The 17,484-nt window shown below is 38.2% G+C and overlaps 1 protein-coding gene and 1 non-coding gene across 8 annotated transcripts; both read left to right on the top strand.

Moving 5' to 3' along the window:
* The first annotated feature begins 3,250 nt into the window (after positions 1 to 3,250).
* HAG1 (histone acetyltransferase of the GNAT family 1) lies at positions 3,251 to 17,160 on the top strand. 7 transcript variants are annotated; one of them, XR_016051883.1, is made up of 14 exons: positions 3,251 to 3,548; positions 3,657 to 4,027; positions 8,049 to 8,113; positions 8,529 to 8,609; positions 9,160 to 9,231; positions 10,204 to 10,372; positions 11,054 to 11,097; positions 11,522 to 11,621; positions 13,801 to 13,869; positions 14,813 to 14,861; positions 15,485 to 15,629; positions 16,068 to 16,161; positions 16,632 to 16,773; positions 16,855 to 17,160. XR_016051883.1 is itself a non-coding variant. In XM_088861638.1 (14 exons), exons 1-14 carry the CDS (start codon positions 3,383 to 3,385, stop codon positions 16,919 to 16,921), a joined length of 1,605 nt encoding a protein of 534 aa, XP_088717764.1. In that variant the 5' UTR covers positions 3,251 to 3,382; the 3' UTR covers positions 16,922 to 17,160. The 7 variants fall into 7 exon arrangements, 2 of the variants coding, with proteins under 2 accessions (XP_088717764.1, XP_020519992.1); XM_088861638.1 differs by having other exon boundaries at positions 15,514 to 15,629; XR_016051886.1 differs by lacking the exon at positions 11,054 to 11,097 and having other exon boundaries at positions 15,514 to 15,629.
* LOC148782992 (U6 spliceosomal RNA) lies at positions 15,913 to 16,016 on the top strand. The gene has a single exon (XR_016053152.1). It is a non-coding gene; the product is annotated as a U6 spliceosomal RNA (small nuclear RNA).
* Positions 17,161 to 17,484: the final 324 nt, after the last annotated feature.

Raw genomic sequence — 17,484 nt, 5'->3', positions numbered from 1 at the left:
CACCATAAACATCTACCCCACAAAAAGCAACATCTTAAGACTCGGGAGCTTCGTTTCTTGCAGAAGCAAAACAACAGGTCTAAAGTTAGTAACAAGCACATCCCTCTTTCTATTAGGATGGCCAAGACCCCTAATATTCCATGATAAGATATTCATTAAAAACCATAAAGAGAGTTAGAGAAAGAACCTGGTCCTGCAGGACCACAGCCCAAATACGCCTCCTCAAGAGCCATCGCCTCCTTCAAATAAACGTCTTCATCCGAGGAAGATGTAAAGGACTTATGCGCCTCAAGCAGCGCAACAAATGCAACAGCATCAGATGCATCACCTCTAGAATTTGTACCGGCAAAAAGTCTTGCAGAAGACCGAACTTCTCTCACATCACCCTTCTTCTTTTATCAGCAACAAAACCTTTAGTCGGGGTCTTGGTAACAACATCAACATTAACGTCTAGGTCCCAAAAATTCTCGGGAAGCTTCCCACTCACCATATCCCTCTGTATTGCGAAACGAGTATTACGTCGCTCTTTGATCTCCTCTAAAATCAGACGCAAAGGTATATTATCCAAACCCATATCTTTCACTAACTGACCAAAATCACGAGCATCCTCCAATACAGACCCATCCTCCCCCACAGACCCCCCCACTGCCTGTGTGGTCATCTCCACCTTTGATTTTTCAAAAAGCTCAGAGTGATAACCAATCTACATAGGACCATTATCATAACCCCTACCATCATCCACCACAGGAGCAATCGTCTCACTAGGAGTCCCAATAGGACTCGCGAAAGCCACTAAGTCCAGTGACAAAGCCTCCATAACTGAATCAGAGGTATCAACAGCAAGGGGTATAGGTTTGAAGGCACCTTTATCATCATCAATGGTTACCACAACACAAAGGGAATAAAATCAACACAGTGGAAAGAACTTCCCTTTTAAGTTTGGGCAACTTCCAAAAGGAAGAAGAAGAGTACAACCCTTCAGAAAGCAATTTCCCAAATGGAGCCTCTGCCACAACGAAAGATAAAGATTTGACTTCGATGTCAGTAGCAAGCAATTCTATATTGGAACTCAAACCCACCGCCCCTGCCAACTTATCTAACTTTGAAGCTTATCAGCCGAGGGAGTACCTACCGAAGTACACACAGGAGTGTGGACTTGCAGAGACCGGTCGTGCCAAGGATTGGCGGGCACACCCAAAGAAACCGACGGCACACTTGGCGCAACCAACTTCAACCCATCCGCAAAACCTCCCAAAGAATCCGGGAACCTGCCGATAGCAGTCTACCGTTTAATAATCTTAGGCATTTCTGGTTTTTTGAATTTCGAATTCCTAAAATTGCGCCTCTCATTCCTCCCCCGATGAATGTTTTTCAGGTTTCCAAAGGGATGTTTTCCTGCCAATCTCTTCCCCATATCCACGTAGAGATTCGAGCCTTGCTGAAATGCATCATTCGTTGACTCCTTCACAAAGAGATGTAAGGGTCTGCGGTCAGAATCATCCATAATAGAGATTTCAAAGAAGCTCTCACTTAAGCATAAGAGAACGGTACTTGGGAGAAGAAAACCAGAGCACCTACCAATCTTAACTCTCACATAATTGCATATCGGACTCAAAAAAGAGTCTCAATCTAAATCCAAATAAACTCCAACTTGACCAACCACTTTTTTAATAATGGTCAAGTTCCAACCAGAAAGTAGGAGGCCCCACAACCTCAACCAGATCGAATCCACAGGAATAAAAGAAGAATGATCATAAGGCTTCCATAGATCTAACGAGAGAAGACTACCACGAACACGACAAAATCTGTTGGACAAAGCTTTCCTCACCTCCTCCTTGGACCGAAGCTTAAAAACTATTTTGTTTGTACCAATCGTTTTAACATCAGGATTGTAAGATAAACTCCACCCTCTTTGGGCCCAGTCAGAAAGCCCGAAAGGATCAGAAATGGCGAAAAGATCAGAAATGGGGGGCAAAAAGGAACCACACACAAAAAACTCATAATGAATTTCCAATTGGTTCCAGCTATCCCGATCGACAACCACCACTGGCGAGGAAAAACCATTGGCCGACATGCACCCTGAGAAGAGTCGAAATCATTCCCCACCAACGTTCTCCTCCAATCTATTGCGCTAGCCTCTCTCAACTCTCCTCCATCTCTCCCGTCAATGTTTGTCTCTCTAGAATTTCTTGTTAGGGTTTCTCTCCCATTGCTCTCTTTAACGTCTACACTTAAATTGTTTGCCTTTTCCATATCAATCCCTAATATTCAGCATCACCATGCCCTAAGCTTCTAAAACCCTTACTTTTTCTCTCTCCAGGTTTCTCTTTTCCGCTTTTAAGAAGAAAATTTTTTTTTTTTCTTCATGTCTATTCATCTCAAGGTCAAAATGATCGGTTGTAAGGTTCTCAAATACTCTCTACTATAGGATTTTTAAGATTCATCTTACTGTAAGAGTATAAGGTTGCAACTTTATATAAACCTTTTCTCAAATATGTTATATTCGTGATGTGGCAGATGCTAAGACATAGACTTCCCATATATCAGAAAAGACTAAGAACTTACGTCTTACATGGAGGCAGTAAAGGAGCAAGCTACCCATAACAGTGGCATGAGCTTTTCCACAGTCATATCATTTTAAGTTAAATATTAATGGGTCTTCTATTCAAAATCCAGGTCGAGCTAGTTGTGGAGGCTTCATCAGACGGGACGATGGGTCATTTGTTGTTGCTTTTTCGGTTCCTCTTGGAATTGCTTTCAATAATTATGCTGAATTTCGAGACTTATAAGAGGATGTTGATTTAGCCTTTCAAATGAGCTGATTGTCCTTACAAATTGAGTGCGATTATTCTTTACTTGTCCATGTAATTCAAGGCAGGTGTAAAGCTCCTTGGGTTCTTCATACCATAGGTGGCCGATGTTGTTGCTAAAAAGATCGAGGGTAGCATTTGGTGCTCGAGCTTCCAGATTTTCTTAACATTCTTCTACTTATGATGTGATGCAATTATCCTATTTTAAAGTTGTAAAATAGTACGGTGTATTTTTTTTATTATTTATTAATTAAAAATGGGTAGAAGGCCTTCTCCCTTATTTATTTACTAAAAAAAAAATTTCCCAAAAGAAATCCTTATAAATATGCCATTTGGGCGCCCAAGTAGGTGAATGCAAAATTTGCTCCGGCGGGAGCATAGTCCAGAGAGCGCGGACCCGGAGCATAATTCATAGCTTGTTTCCTCCGCTCTACATTCCCAAGTCAGGAGTCTAGAAAGGGAGACCGAGAGAGAGGGAGAGAGAGGCTCTGCTCAGAACGGGGTGAAAGTTTGGTTTTCTTGAAAAATGGCCAGTTGGTTTATTTGAGAGAGAGAGAGAGAGAGCCCTCACGATGGATGTGCACTCAGGCCAATCTGGTGGTGGAGGAGGCGTTCTTTCTCGATCTAGAGCCACCTCCCAATCCCCCTCCCCCTCCCACTCGGCCTCCGCCTCCGTCTCCGCAACCTCCGCCCATCCCCTCACGACTTCCACCACTACACACCCCAATCCTAACAAACGTAAGCTCCCTTCTTCGCCTCACCACCTCCCTCCTCCTCACCCCCACCCCCCGTCCCACCCACTTTCTCTCTCTAATGATGACCTCGACTCCCTCTCTGCTCGCGCAGACTCTGACCCTGTGTCTCTCTCTAACTCGGAGGATCGATCGGAAGAGGAGGAGGAGAATTCAGAGGAAGAGGAGGAGGAGAATTCAGAGGAAGAAGAGGAGGAGATGGAAGATGATGAAGAGGATGATGATTCCATGAGGACTTTCACAAATGCGAGGTTGAGTTCGAAGCCTAAAGGGGAGGTGGGTTCTTCAGGAATTGAGAAGGTTTCAGAGTTGGGGGTGAAAGAGGAAAGAGAGAAAGATAGGGGTTCAAACCAGGTGGCGGGGTCAGGTTTGGCTGTGAAGGATGATTCTGTGAAGTCAGTTTTCACTGATAATATCCAAACCAGTGGGGCTTACTGTGCAAGAGAGGATAGCCTCAAAAAAGAGGTGGGTTTCATTTTGCTTGTTTGTTTAGATTGTCTCTCTCGCTCTCTCTCCCTGTGTGTGTGTCATGGACTCTAACTCTGTTTTCCAGGAAAAACTTTTGAAATGAGCAAATTGAGGTACCTAGCTATATATGCTATTTTTCTATTATTTATTTATTTTTCCTCTCTTTGGGTTTGAGGTAATGAGTAATAGGAAAATTACCTGATTCCATGTACAGAGTGATGGACCCTGCAGTTGTACAAAACTACAAATGCAATTATGCAAATGAAAATCTCTTGTTGTTCCATGATGGCTCATATTGTTGCATTACTCTATGGAAATGTGCTGTGCTATTTTATTTTGTTGTTCTATAATTGTCAAAACTAAAAAATGTTGTATTATTTTATTGTCTTGCTTCACTGAATTAGTGAAGTATATGAGTGATTTGGTTCAGTAGATCTCTTATTCATCATCATCATCATCACTTTCTTCTTCTTCTCCTACTTTCTTTGTTGTCTTGTTGATTGCTTATTTTTTTTCTTATTTGTTTTTTGCTATATGGCATCTGCTCAATTGTGTATGCATAAAGTTAGTCTAGCTATTCAACAAATAACCTTCATGATAATTTTGATGAAGGTAACTTCGATTTATGTGCTTCCTGTATTTCATGCCAAGTTTCAATCCTACTGATGAACAACCCCTAAATATAAAATAAAAGGAAGACTTGCCATATTTTATGTGTTCAAATCTTTTGTATAATAATGCGTCCTAACACTTTTATCACATTGTAAACTTGTCGTCCTTGTTGCTGATATATCTAAGTTGTAACTTTTTGTGTTTAGGATACTTTGTTCTAAAAATCGGCATCTCGCTTTTGCTTATGCGGCATCTCATTAGACCATTGATTGAATTGAGGAATTTTAAAGGAGTTTGTTTGTTCTTAGTTATGTTGTGCACATCTATTAGTTTGTTTTTTATGGTTGGAAAAGCTCTTGCAATTATCTTCCTAGACTTCCATTGTCTTTATGCCAAATTTAAAAAAAGAAGCAAACTTAATTTGTGGAATGATTCACATTGTTTTTGGAACTGTTCACTTAATCATAGCGACCAAATTGGAGTTATCAGTCCTCATTCGTCAAGAAATCACATTTGGATCCTCACAGCCACTGCATCTTTTTTAAAATGGATCGAGGCAGTTCCCTTAAGTGGGCCACGGGTCAAGGGGTCGTAAGCTTGATCATGGAAAATCTAATTGCAAGGTTTGGGGTCCCTCAACGGATTATTTCGGACAATGGGACCCAGTTTGTTAATAAGCATGTGCGCGCTTTGTTTAGAAAGTTCAGGATCGTTCACGACCGGTCAACTTCATACCGGCCCAGACAAATGGACAGGCAGAGTCGACCAACAAAACTCTCCTCAAGATTTTCAGAAAGACAGTTGTAGAGAGAAAATAAAAGAAAAACATAAAAAGATTGGTTCTAGGTGTCAATGGAACATGGTAGTATTTTTGGTCAACACAGTAACAACATTGTGTATAATTCTGAAAATGGACACATATCCTTTTGCTATTGAGCCAAGCTTTGTTGTTGGGAAGGGAAAGTTTGTTGTAATTCCGAGCACAATGTAAGAACCGTACTCCTTGGGGCTATCACTCTCCATTGAAATTATGGGGGGGGGTACTGGAACCAACCAAAACAAGACGTGATCTCAATATTTGGTCTCCTGTCTCTCCTTCACGGTTCATCTTTTAGTGGATAATGGTAGACCTGAGGACTATGCGTTTTTTGAAATCTATAGTATCATATTACATTTTTCTTGGTGGGAGTGACTAACTTTAGGTTTTTATATTTTCATGTTTTCTCATCATCATCTTGTTATCAAACTTGACAGTGTAATAGAAATGATCAGAACTAAGAAGAATATAAAAATGCTTAGAAAAACGCTAAAGAAATAATAATTAAAGCTAAAAACTTAAGGCATATAAGAATCTATAAAATAAACTGGGAACAAGAGAAGGTGAAAAAGATGTCTGCAAATCAGCAAAGATAAGAGAGAAAAAGTGTAGGGATCTAAACTATCTTAAATGCATTAAGTGTGAGGATATGAAAACCAATTTGGTTTTATGCCAAAATGATCAACAACCAAGGCTATTTTCCTACTTAATAAACTAATTGATAAGTTTAGGGTGAAGGTAAAAGTCCCCCACATGGTCTTTATTGACCTAGACAAAGCTTATGATAGAGTACCTTGAGATTTGATTTGGAGGGTGTTGGAAAAAAAAGGAGCCTTCAGACACTACATCGACTTGGTGAGAGATATGTACGATAGAGCGCTAACTAGTGTATGAACAACTAGTAGAGAGACAAGTGAGTTTTCAATAAACATCGGTCTACATCAAGGGTCAACATTGAGTCCGTATCTCTTTGTTTTAGTTCTGGAAGACTTAACTAGGCACCTACAGGATGAGGTACCGTGGTGCATTTTGTTCGCAGATGACATAGTTTTGATCAATGAGACCCGAAACGGTGTCAACACAAAGTTAGAACTTTGGAGGGATGCTCTAGAATCTAAAGGTTCTAAAATTAACTGGATTAAGACAGAGTATTTGGAATGCAAGTTTAATAATAATAGGATTAGATACGAGGAAGTAGTTAAGATTGATGGTCAGGAAGTATAAAAAAAACTTCACTTTCGATATCTTGAGTTGATAATCCAGGAAAATGGAGAGATTGAGGAAGACGTCACACACAGAATTAAAGCTGGGTGGGCGAAGTGGAGATGTGCAACTGGAGTTTTATGTGATCGTCTCCTACCAATGAAGCTGAAGGGCAAGTTCTATAGGACAGATGTGAGACCAGTTTTGCTTTATAGCGTAGAATATTGAGTAGACAAAAAACAATATACCCATAGAGTGAGTGTAGCGGCGATGAGGATGTTGAGATGAATGAGTGACAAGATAAGAAGGGATAAAATCCGAAATGAATCCATTCGGGAAAGTTTAGGTGTGACACCAATAGACGATAAGATGAAAGAGAGTAGACTTACGTGGGCTGGCCATGTTTGGCATTGACTTAGTACAACACATGTTAGGAGGTGCGAGTGAGTTCAAGTAGAAGGATTGAAAATGGCAAGGGGTAGGCCCAAAAGGACGTGGTTGGAAGTAATCCGAAAAGATATGACGACTTATGAGCTCACTGAAAGTATGGCCTTTAATAGAGCAGAATGACGGATCAGGATTCGTGTAGCCGACCCCAATTAATTGGGAAAAGGCTATGATGATGATGATAGTGGACAATCTTTGGGTGCTTGATCACCTTGGCAACTGATGAATTTTCTGTACATATATTACAAAAGAGGATGGGTACTCCTTTGAAGGTTGAGATTGTTGAGAATGTAACATCAGCAACCATTGGGGCGTTTAAGTTGAAATGGGTTGCTATCAAGAAAAGTACTGCCTTTATTCGCATTTGAATTGGTTTGTGTGGCATGTTTGATATGAGATGTATCATATGTCAGACCTTCAGTTTTATAAAGATAGCTTGCTTAGGTTCAGACCCCATCTGTATGTCCTGATAGCCATATCCATGGCTTATTTTTAGTTGATTTTATAGACAATCGTGAAAGTTGGCACTTTTCAACTGTCACAATCAAGTGGAATGATACCCAAGTTTTGGTTGGTAGTGATGAAAGAGTTCATTTTTTATTTTATTTTATTCCTTAGGCCAATAAGCATATATTATTCCTCAAGTCATACCATGAATAGTGGTGTGCCAATCAGACACTCCCAACTCAGGTGCAAGAATAATCATTTTTAGCACACAGGGAAAAAAGCGATTATCAAATGGGGCCTTATTGTCCACCTTTATTAGTTGTCTGAATTGTTAATTTCTATTTTGAAGTGGTTTTGTGTGTGAGTAATTTGTTTTCACATGTTCATTATTGCAATTTATTTATGCAGACTGTAACTGATGTTTCTTTTTTCTCAAAATCTATGCTGGTCTCTTGGGAATAAAAATATACTGACAATTCACTGTGTTTTTAGGAGGATGCAGGTAGACTCAAATTTGTATGCTTTGCCAATGATGGGGTTGATGAACATATGATTTGGTATTCATTCCTTTTCATGTTGTTTTTTTTCTGAAGTTCCAGGAAGCTTCCTTTTTTATAATATGGTTGAAGAGTATATAAGTTTGCACACTCATTTTTTCATGCTTAAGAGTATATTAAGCATTGCAGTGTGACTTACATAGTGACAAACAGGATGAACATAAAGTTTCCTTTCTATTTACAACCCTTATGTAGTATGGAACATTTTGTGAGACTCGCCCTCCAATTGCTAATTAAACCATGTTTTATTGTTTTCGTTTTGTCAATTTTTATACAGTTTATTACTTAATAACTCCTAAAAAATAATTAACATTTCATATTAGTCTAAATCTGATTCTGTACTAGTGTAGTGTACCATGAGAATGGTGAAGGGATTCACTAGTTTACATATTCCTCCTTTTTTTTGGTGCACTAGGTTGATTGGTTTGAAGAATATCTTTGCTAGGCAGCTACCAAATATGCCCAAGGAGTACATAGTTCGTCTTGTCATGGACAGGTAACATGCATGATGTAATTTGTCGATGTAACAACATGTAAATTAGCAATTCTCTGAGGCTTGAAATATGAATCTGCAACCAGCGGGTCTTTCACATGTGACAATCCATTACATGCTTATTCTAGTGTTAGATTCTATATTATATATGGCTTTGATCAAATTTTTTTTATCACATTTCTATTTTTTCAAATGGAAAGCATCACATGAGACGAGTATATTATCAACAATATGATATATATCACTGTCCATAGTTAGCAAAAGAAGGTGAGATTAACATTTCTTCCAGTCAATCATAAAATGCTTTTGATCTCCATGACCTGGTGTTGAGTATGGCCAGTGGACATGACGTGCATTCTTTTTGTACTTGTATCATCCAATATCACCATGCAGAACCCCTTATCTTATTATGGTAGTTTCAGATGCGTATACTAGTAGTGACATGCTGCACATGATATGAGTATTTATTTGGGAAGGTTGAGAATCCTATTCTGATCACCGTGGCAGTTCCTTTGATTAATTATAAGATTTTTTTGTTGATCGTATATTGCAGGAGTCACAAGTCTGTGATGATTATCAAGAATAATCAGGTTGTTGGTGGTATAACTTACCGGCCATATGTTGGGTAAGTTATGACATATATACATTTCGCTGTGTCTTTTTTGGGAATTAAATGTTAAAATTTCTTTCCACAAGCTGTTGTTTTGCATTTGTTTTAGATGTATTGGGAACTAATTGAAAATTGTACCATCAAGAAAACTTAATGAGATGGTAAAGAGTAGAGTCACCTATGCTGAGATGCGAAATAGGTTACTTTTGACACGGAGATACATTATAAGAAGTCGTAAATGGATGCCAGTAACGTCGATTGACTTAGTCATGTTTTCAGATTGCTCAAGGCCAAGTGTCATAAGGATTGTTCTTTTACCAATTATGTGTCTTGAGTATGATATTAAATATCTCTCTCATATTTGAAATGTGGGAGCAAAAACCCATATGCACACATGCATGATATAGAAAAAGACAAAAATATCCTCATGTGTATTTGTGCAATAGATGGGAAACCTAACTTTTCTGTCAGCATATTTCATTTACAAAAGAACAAAAAGTGGACTCAAGTATGGCCAGCAGTTGTTAACCTCTTTCAAAAAAAGTAAGGCCAGTAGTCTTTTCGTGTGTCCATAACCTTATGTGCAAGGCATGATGCTATAACAGGAATGCTTAAGCAACCATTGTGTTATGGGGTGATTATAGTCACTTCAAACTCATGCTTCCTGTGATTTTTCTATTTGTAATCTTCCTTTCTCTTGCTAAATTACTACCCATGAAGGGCAAAATATTTGCTAATTGGCACTACACACACACGCATGTATTCAGTTGGGTTCTGTTGAAAGTCAAATATAGTTTCTCCTGTCCAAAACTCGTTCTCTCAGTTCATGCCCTTAAACCAAGCTAACGACATGGAGAGGGTGAGGGATTATTGACAGAACTATCTTTGGTCTTGGTCTTGGTCGTCTTTGATTTGTTCTTACTTCCTGATTGACATTGCTTTCCTGTGCGTATTATTATGAGACAACCTGGATTATTGATTTTACAGCCAAAAGTTTGGAGAGATAGCATTTTGTGCTATTGCAACGGATGAGCAAGTCAAAGGCTATGGCACAAGACTGATGAATCACTTAAAGCAACATGCACGTGATGTTGATGGGCTCACACATTTTCTAACTTATGCCGATAATAATGCTGTTGGATATTTTATCAAGCAGGTGAACAATTAGTGAGCCTTGCCTCTATTGGTATGTGTTTCTGTTGTTGTATTTGCATTTCCTTGTTCATTTGTGGAGCATTTTGATTACCCTTCATACAGATGAGATGAATTTCAGAAAAACCACGTGTCTAGCTTTTATGTTTCTCGTGCTTGTTTTAGTGCTCTTTCTTGTGCTGCACAATTTGATTGAACTAAAGGGAAAGTTACGTGTAAATTTGATAGAATAAGACATGCACCCTCTCTTTCCAACAGCTATTGTCGGCTTCTACCAATTTTGCCATGTTCATGTTTGTTTCAGTCTTTGATGGCAGATCAGTAGTTAGGGAGTGGGGAACAATTGAAATGACTTTTGATTTTTTAAGTTTTTCATTGTCATATAAAGCTTAATTTTGTTGCTGATCACCATTTAATTAAATAAATTAATGAATTCCTTGGCTGGGATTTACATCCATAGTGTGGTTTTCTTCATATGATTGGGAAATTCTTTTGGGAAATGGATTATATGTTGATTTTAATAATTGTTCAATACAGTTACTGCTTGTGTAGTCTTTGGCTTCATATTCAATATGAATACTATTCAATTTTGCTGTGATAGGGCTTGAATTTGGTTTTATATATGAAGCCACCATTTTGTTTTTCCAACGTCATTATCAAATATTTGCATTTTTTTTTATGATAGGGTTTTTCCAAGGAGATTGAGTTGGAGAGAGAACGATGGCAAGGGTATGCACTGGTTTATTGTTTAATATTTGTACAAACACTTTTCTCCATTTATCTTCTACCCTTATGTTTTGTGAGTGGAGGGCCTTTATTACATCATGGAGCTAGTTGCATTCATGCCCATCTGAAGTGATCATATCTAGTTTTATTCTGTTTTCTATTAAAGAAGAGCCAGTTGATCAAGTTGGAGCACTCCTTAAATGGAAAGTTTATTGAAATCTTTTCTCTCATCTGAATATGAGGAAATTCTTGTGAGATAGACAATGGTTGGATGGAATATTGGGTTTAGAAGGAAGAATGTTTACTTTCTTCGTCTTCTTTCTTTCTTCCTTCTTAGATGTTCTGTAATAATGCTATGTTTTGGGAGAATCCATGCATGTTTTGGTGTATGATTTGTTTGAATCGAATCAGTACATCTTTTGGTTAGGTACATTAAAGATTATGACGGAGGAATACTCATGGAATGCAAAATTGATCCAAAGCTTCCATACACCGATTTATCAGCTATGATTCGTCAGCAAAGGCAGGTAGTAGCGAACCTCACTAGTTCCCTTGGGCTAAATAGTCATGGAGGTTGAGTGGATTGAATTTATGCTATTTATCAAGCAATGGTTTTCCTTGGCCATGGGTATGGCCTGTGATATGCTTACCTATTTTAAGTGTGGCACTATTTTGAATATCAAATTCTATGTAAGCATCAAGTGTCTATTTATTTATTTTTTGAAAGTGTTAACTATTGTATTGAGTAAAGAAGTAGGGTCAAGTGTTTAAATAAACACTCGACTTAAATAAAAAGCAGCCGGTCAACCGAGTCCTTGGCCCTCATGCAAGGCCTCAAACTCTTCAATCCGCTTTGGAGCCGGCCTTTGATTATAGAGGGAGACGCTAAGAATTTTATTACTTGGGCCTCAGGTTCCTCTCCTTGCCCCTGGTCTCTCGCTTAGGTTTGATGAAATCACTCATAATTGCAGGGATATCGTCATCTTATGGAGGATACCTGGCGGGAATCCAACGCCGAGGTGGACAACCTCGCTAAAGATGGAACCTACAACAGTTGATTTTTTGGAATACTCAGCCATGAGAAGACTTTTGTATCTCTCTGTTTATGTCTTACTTGTTTCAAACTTTACTGGTTCTTTGTATAGGGCAACCTTTTCAGGTTAGCCTTATTTGTTGTATAGGGCTCCTATTAGGTGGGTTGCCTAGTTTTTGGTATATGGTGCTCCCGGCTTGTGGGTAGCCCATTTTTTGTCATCTTATAACTCCCTTGCCTTTACTAATAGAACAGTTTACAGTTTCAAAAAAAAAGGCAAGTGTTTATTTAATCCAGGACTATAGCGTAGGATGGAAAACCCAAGGTTGACTAGTTTGGCATGGAAATCCATTTTTTGCAAATCTACATGTGCATGATTTACTCATGATTCTATAGGTTCTGAATGACCATATTATCCTTTCCTATGAAGTTCTAATATTCATTTGCATTTGAACCGAGCAATCCATTAGTATATATTGTCCTAACTGAAGGGGTAGAGGATATATTTCTGTTGTGACTGTTCATCTCTTTTGGCTCCCTCTTCGTACTGCCAAACTAGTATTCAGTTTCAAGTATTCCAAATTCAACTTTCTTGCCTCGCCCAATACAAATTCAAATTCAACGCATGAAATTCCAAACCGGTTTCAGAATCCTATTTCAATTCCTAATTCAACCCAGCCCGTTACCGTTCAAAATTGGCCAGATGACAGGGCTCAGGACCTGCAACAAAGACATGGACAGCCCTGATGTGGCCATATCCTCAGTCCCTCTCTCCACAAAAAACCACTAGCCTGTCTCATGACACGTCAACCATTTTATGCCACATGGAGGGCTCAGATTCCACCATGCTACCCTCCTGGCATTTCAGGATCCAACTCATTTGTTAATCCATGTCTCTCAACATCCAACTATTGAGAGCCCATCATACATGGACTTCAACATCTGACTATTGAAAGCCTATCATACATGGATGCTCTAGTTACTTCCTTCCCCTACCCCATCATAAGCTGTCACATTTCCAATATGAGCAATTGGATCCTGAGCAATCCAAGGGTCCAGAACTCCAGATGGGGCCAAGAAACCTCCTAATCAACCATATGCCCCACCCTCATATGAGGATCTATCGTCACCATCAATCCAAGATCTCCACCATCACACTGTTGAGAACCCATCCAATGCAGTAGCCTTCAAGGTTGGCATGCCACCATCCCTCTCCTACATCCAACACTTGTAGTTACAAGTTCGATGTGAACCATTGGATCTTAAGAAATCCAACAGCCTAGATGGCGGCCCAAATCCCTGCTGCCCGCCACATTAGATACATGGCTTTAACTTTAAGGATTGGGGTGCTGATCCTATATTTGTTGATGGATTCTGGCTTTCTATTGTTTAATGATAGAAACTCATTCTTTTTCATGTTATGGATTTCTTCGAGGGATTTAAACCCTTGTTTGACTCTATCTTTAATTGACTTGTGTTTGGTGGTGAAACCGGTTTTACATGCAGTACATTCTGACAGCGTTTAATGATAGAAACTCAATCTTCGTGTTATGGATTTCTTTGAGGGATTTAAACCCTTGTTTCAGTTTATCTTTAATTGACTTGTGTTTGATGGTGAAATCTGTTTTACGTGCAGTACATGCTGACAGCATTCTTTATTATATTATTGATAGGCAATTGATGAGAAAATCAGGGAACTCTCAAACTGCCATATTATCTATCCTGGAATTGATTTTCAGAAGGTATGAAGGCTTTATTTTTTGGGTTTCACTGTTGCTATGAAATTAAGTCTTGCCTACAGAATATTGTCCATTTGTGATATAGCCATTTAGGGCATGTTTACCAGCAAAGACTGGCCCTGACCCTATTCCTGGAACAAAATATAGAGAGTACGCAATGCAGTTGGATTGGATTTGAGAATTAGGTTTGACCAAAATTCTAAGCAGATCGAAAAGGGAAATGTACAGTCCATTTTGACAGCGCAAGGGCCATCATCCAAATGCACCAAATGCGAATTTTACCTTTCTTTTTTAAACATTTGTGTGACACTGCTATATTACAGTAAAACCATAATACCGTGGGCCATTCATGCATGCGCATATTGTACTCTACATGACTCAACAATTATATTAGCTACTTGCAAAGCATGAGATTTTAGGTTTCTGTGGTGATAGTTTCTGGATTTTTGAACTGTGTAAGTTTTGTATCCTTACTCCACTTGTTCAACTATTCTTAGCATGCCATAGGATTACACTTGTTGCTGCCTTGCAATTTTCTTTTAATAATTAGTAGTTATCCTTTTTTACAAAATTAATATTCTTCACAACGCCTGTGAAGTATACAAAGCAATGACTCATACAACTGAGCAGTAAAAAACTACTCTTATACTTTCAAATTCTAGCTTGGTCTAGCGAATTGCTTGGCTAGGCTTGCATTTGTAATATGTGAAAGTTTACATTTTGGTTGACTCAATATAAATGCTAGATTTTGTCTAGCAAATTGATTGCATCCCTGTTTCAATGCCCTGCATTTGTAATATGTAAATAATTGTCTATTTTTTATAATAATTATTTATTTCTTTAAGTTTCAAATATTGCTTGATCATTAAATGCTACATTGCATTTCAATGATATTGCCTTTTAAATTACTCTCCACTGTTGCTAACCTAGTTTCATTTCTTTCTAGAAAGAAGCTGGTATCTCAAGAAAAAAAGTGGAGGACATTCCTGGCTTGAGTGAGAAATGTTTTCTCTTCCTCAAAGCTTTGATATTACAATTCTTGAATATTGTGAAATCTTGATTGACTCTTGGAAACTTCTATGGTAGATTGATTGGAGAAATGGTTTGGCATAGTTATCAAGAAATGAAAGCAAACCTTATTAGGCAATATTCAGATAAAAATTGGTTTTTTCTTTTGCCATATTTTAAGATTTTTTTTCTGGTAACTTACCCCCAAAAATTTTTATGTTTTGATGAGTACCAATTTCTAAAGATTAGTCAATACACAAGCACACCTATAGCAACTTTAGAGTGCCAATGGAGCTGGGTGATCATCATGCCTTGATGCTTTAGGTTTCTGGAGTTTTTTAAAACCATGCTTTGTTGCTTTAAAACTCTCAAATATCTTGAAATAAAATTAATTGAATTACATCATTTTGTAAACAAATCATTAGGCCATAAAAGTTCAGTGGAAAACATGAAGTGTTTTCGATCTGTCAGCATGTGGGATTGGTATTCGCGACCTAGGTTTGAGATAATCTGAAATTACATGTGCTTCAAATTGGATCTTAGGACATCCCACTTCCTCATATATTTATATCCTGGATCTTTTGTAATGCATGTCTTCTTAATAGCTCAGTTAAAATTGGAGGTTGCTTGGATTAATAGGAGAGGCGGGTTGGACACCGGACCAATGGGGCCATACTCGGTTTCGGGCGTTTTCCCCAGCTGAGATTCCAAACCATCGCCAACAACTTAATTCCTTCATGCGCTCACTTCACAAGGCAAGTATCTTTTTCTAGAAACACCTTACCCCTTTTAACACGGTCATTTGCATTGTAAGGGCATTTTTTATTGTATGTGCACATGAAATGCCACTGTTGTTAATACCTGAGGATATTCTTGTCGATGTGGAAGAAGTCCCCCATTTGACTTTTCTTAAACCAAAAAGAGAGCAAAGAAAAGAGTAAGAAGTCCCCATCAGAGCATTGAAGTTAAGCGTGCTTCAGCAAGATTAGTATTAGGATGGTGACCTCTTGGGAAGTTCATGTATTGAATGCCTTTTTTGTCTCTTTTGAGACATCCAAATAAATTGGAATGAGAAGAGAAGATTGGCATGGCCCCTGCACAAGGATAGCATTAAATACAAAATATAGTCTTTGCATAATATTTTATAGTGGACATGGGTAGTGTGTCACTTTTGTGTGTTTCTTTGTGAACAGGTTTTGAGCGAACATGCGGATGCTTGGCCGTTCAAGGAACCAGTTGATGCGCGCGATGTGCCTGATTATTATGACGTCATTAAGGATCCTATGGGTGAGAAGTTCTGCATTAGATTCCTATTAATGCGCATCTTCAACTTAGATGAAGAGTTTACATATAATTTGATGCCTCTGATTCTATGCAGGCATTGCAAAAAAGATATGAAAGGAGTACTTTTAATTTCTTTTGAAGCAATGTAATTAATTACTGACTACTACTTACACTGACTACTACGTACATTACACATACACAAAAGGAAATGTCAATAGGTCGGTTATGGAGTTCAAATGTTTACCATGATTATAATCCACTACTTGGTTTTTCATTTATTATCAAATGAAACTTGATTCATTTGATTGCAAAGATCTCAAAGGGAATTTGAGTCATTTCTTAAGATCAAAGCATGAAGGTAGTAAGTCACTTAATACTGTTTTTAGTTTTGTACCAGTAATATCAAATCATGAAGCTCAGTTGTTCCTGGTGTATCTCTCCCATGTTAAATTTATTGAAATATTGTTTGACAGATCTAAGAACAATGTCAAAGAGGCTGGAGTCTGAGCAGTACTATGTGACATTCGAAATGTTTGTAGCAGATGTTAAGAGAATGTTTGCAAATGCTCGCACTTACAATTCTCCTGATACCATCTACTATAAATTAGCAAACAGGTCAAAGATGACAAACTAGTTTCTGTTCTCTCTTGCCTTGTTTTAAATTTCATTCTGACTTTGGGTCTCATTGATATGCAGGCTAGAGAGCTTTTTCTCTAATAAAGTGCAAGCATGGCTACAAGCTTCCACTAAGGGACAACAGTAACGTATAAAAAACCAAGATGGGAACTGAACCTACGTTGTGCTCTTAATCCTCACACCCTAAGTACTAACAAAATTCATTGCTCTCACATTGCATCTTTTTGTTACTGTTGTGGTATTCATGGTGATTCCAATGGTTATGCGGACAAGCAATTCTTGCTTAATTTCAAATTTGAATTCTAGGGCTGCCTTAAATGGTTCCCCTCTTTCCCTGTTTAGTAAGCTTAATTGGATCTTCGTGCATATGACCTGTTCTTATTTCCTGTCACAAATATCGCTTGAGAGAACTTATACCAGTCCTCTGTCACACAAAAAAAAAAGAACTTATACCAGTCCATGAATTGCACCAGTTAATCTAAACAAAAGAGAGTTGTAATTTCGCAAAATTGGATGAATACAAAGATTCACAACATAAATTAGAAACACTTCAAAGCCACTAAAAAGGGCAAACAAATCAAGGGATGTGCTTGAAACATGGGCAATATTCTGCTTTAATCATGTATTGTTTGTGAGTACGAGAAGTGGTATGCACGATTTGTGTTTTGTGAGCAAAGCATTTGCTTGCGT

Source organism: Amborella trichopoda, chromosome 3 (assembly GCF_054954075.1).
Source record: "Amborella trichopoda isolate Santa Cruz 75 chromosome 3, AtrichopodaSantaCruz75HAP2 v2.0, whole genome shotgun sequence".
Classification (NCBI taxonomy): domain Eukaryota; kingdom Viridiplantae; phylum Streptophyta; class Magnoliopsida; order Amborellales; family Amborellaceae; genus Amborella; species Amborella trichopoda.
Note: the sequence above shows the minus strand (reverse complement) of the source record. Positions and strands in the feature narration are given on the sequence as shown.

Coding starts and splice junctions, on each gene's coding strand:
- HAG1 (XM_020664333.2), top strand. CDS start 3,383: ATGGATGTGCACTCAGGCCAATCTGGTGGTGGAGGAGGCGTTCTTTCT. Junction 15,630..16,067: donor TCATGCGCTCACTTCACAAG/GCAAGTATCTTT, acceptor CTTTGTGAACAG/GTTTTGAGCGAACATGCGGA. Junction 16,774..16,854: donor TACTATAAATTAGCAAACAG/GTCAAAGATGAC, acceptor ATTGATATGCAG/GCTAGAGAGCTTTTTCTCTA.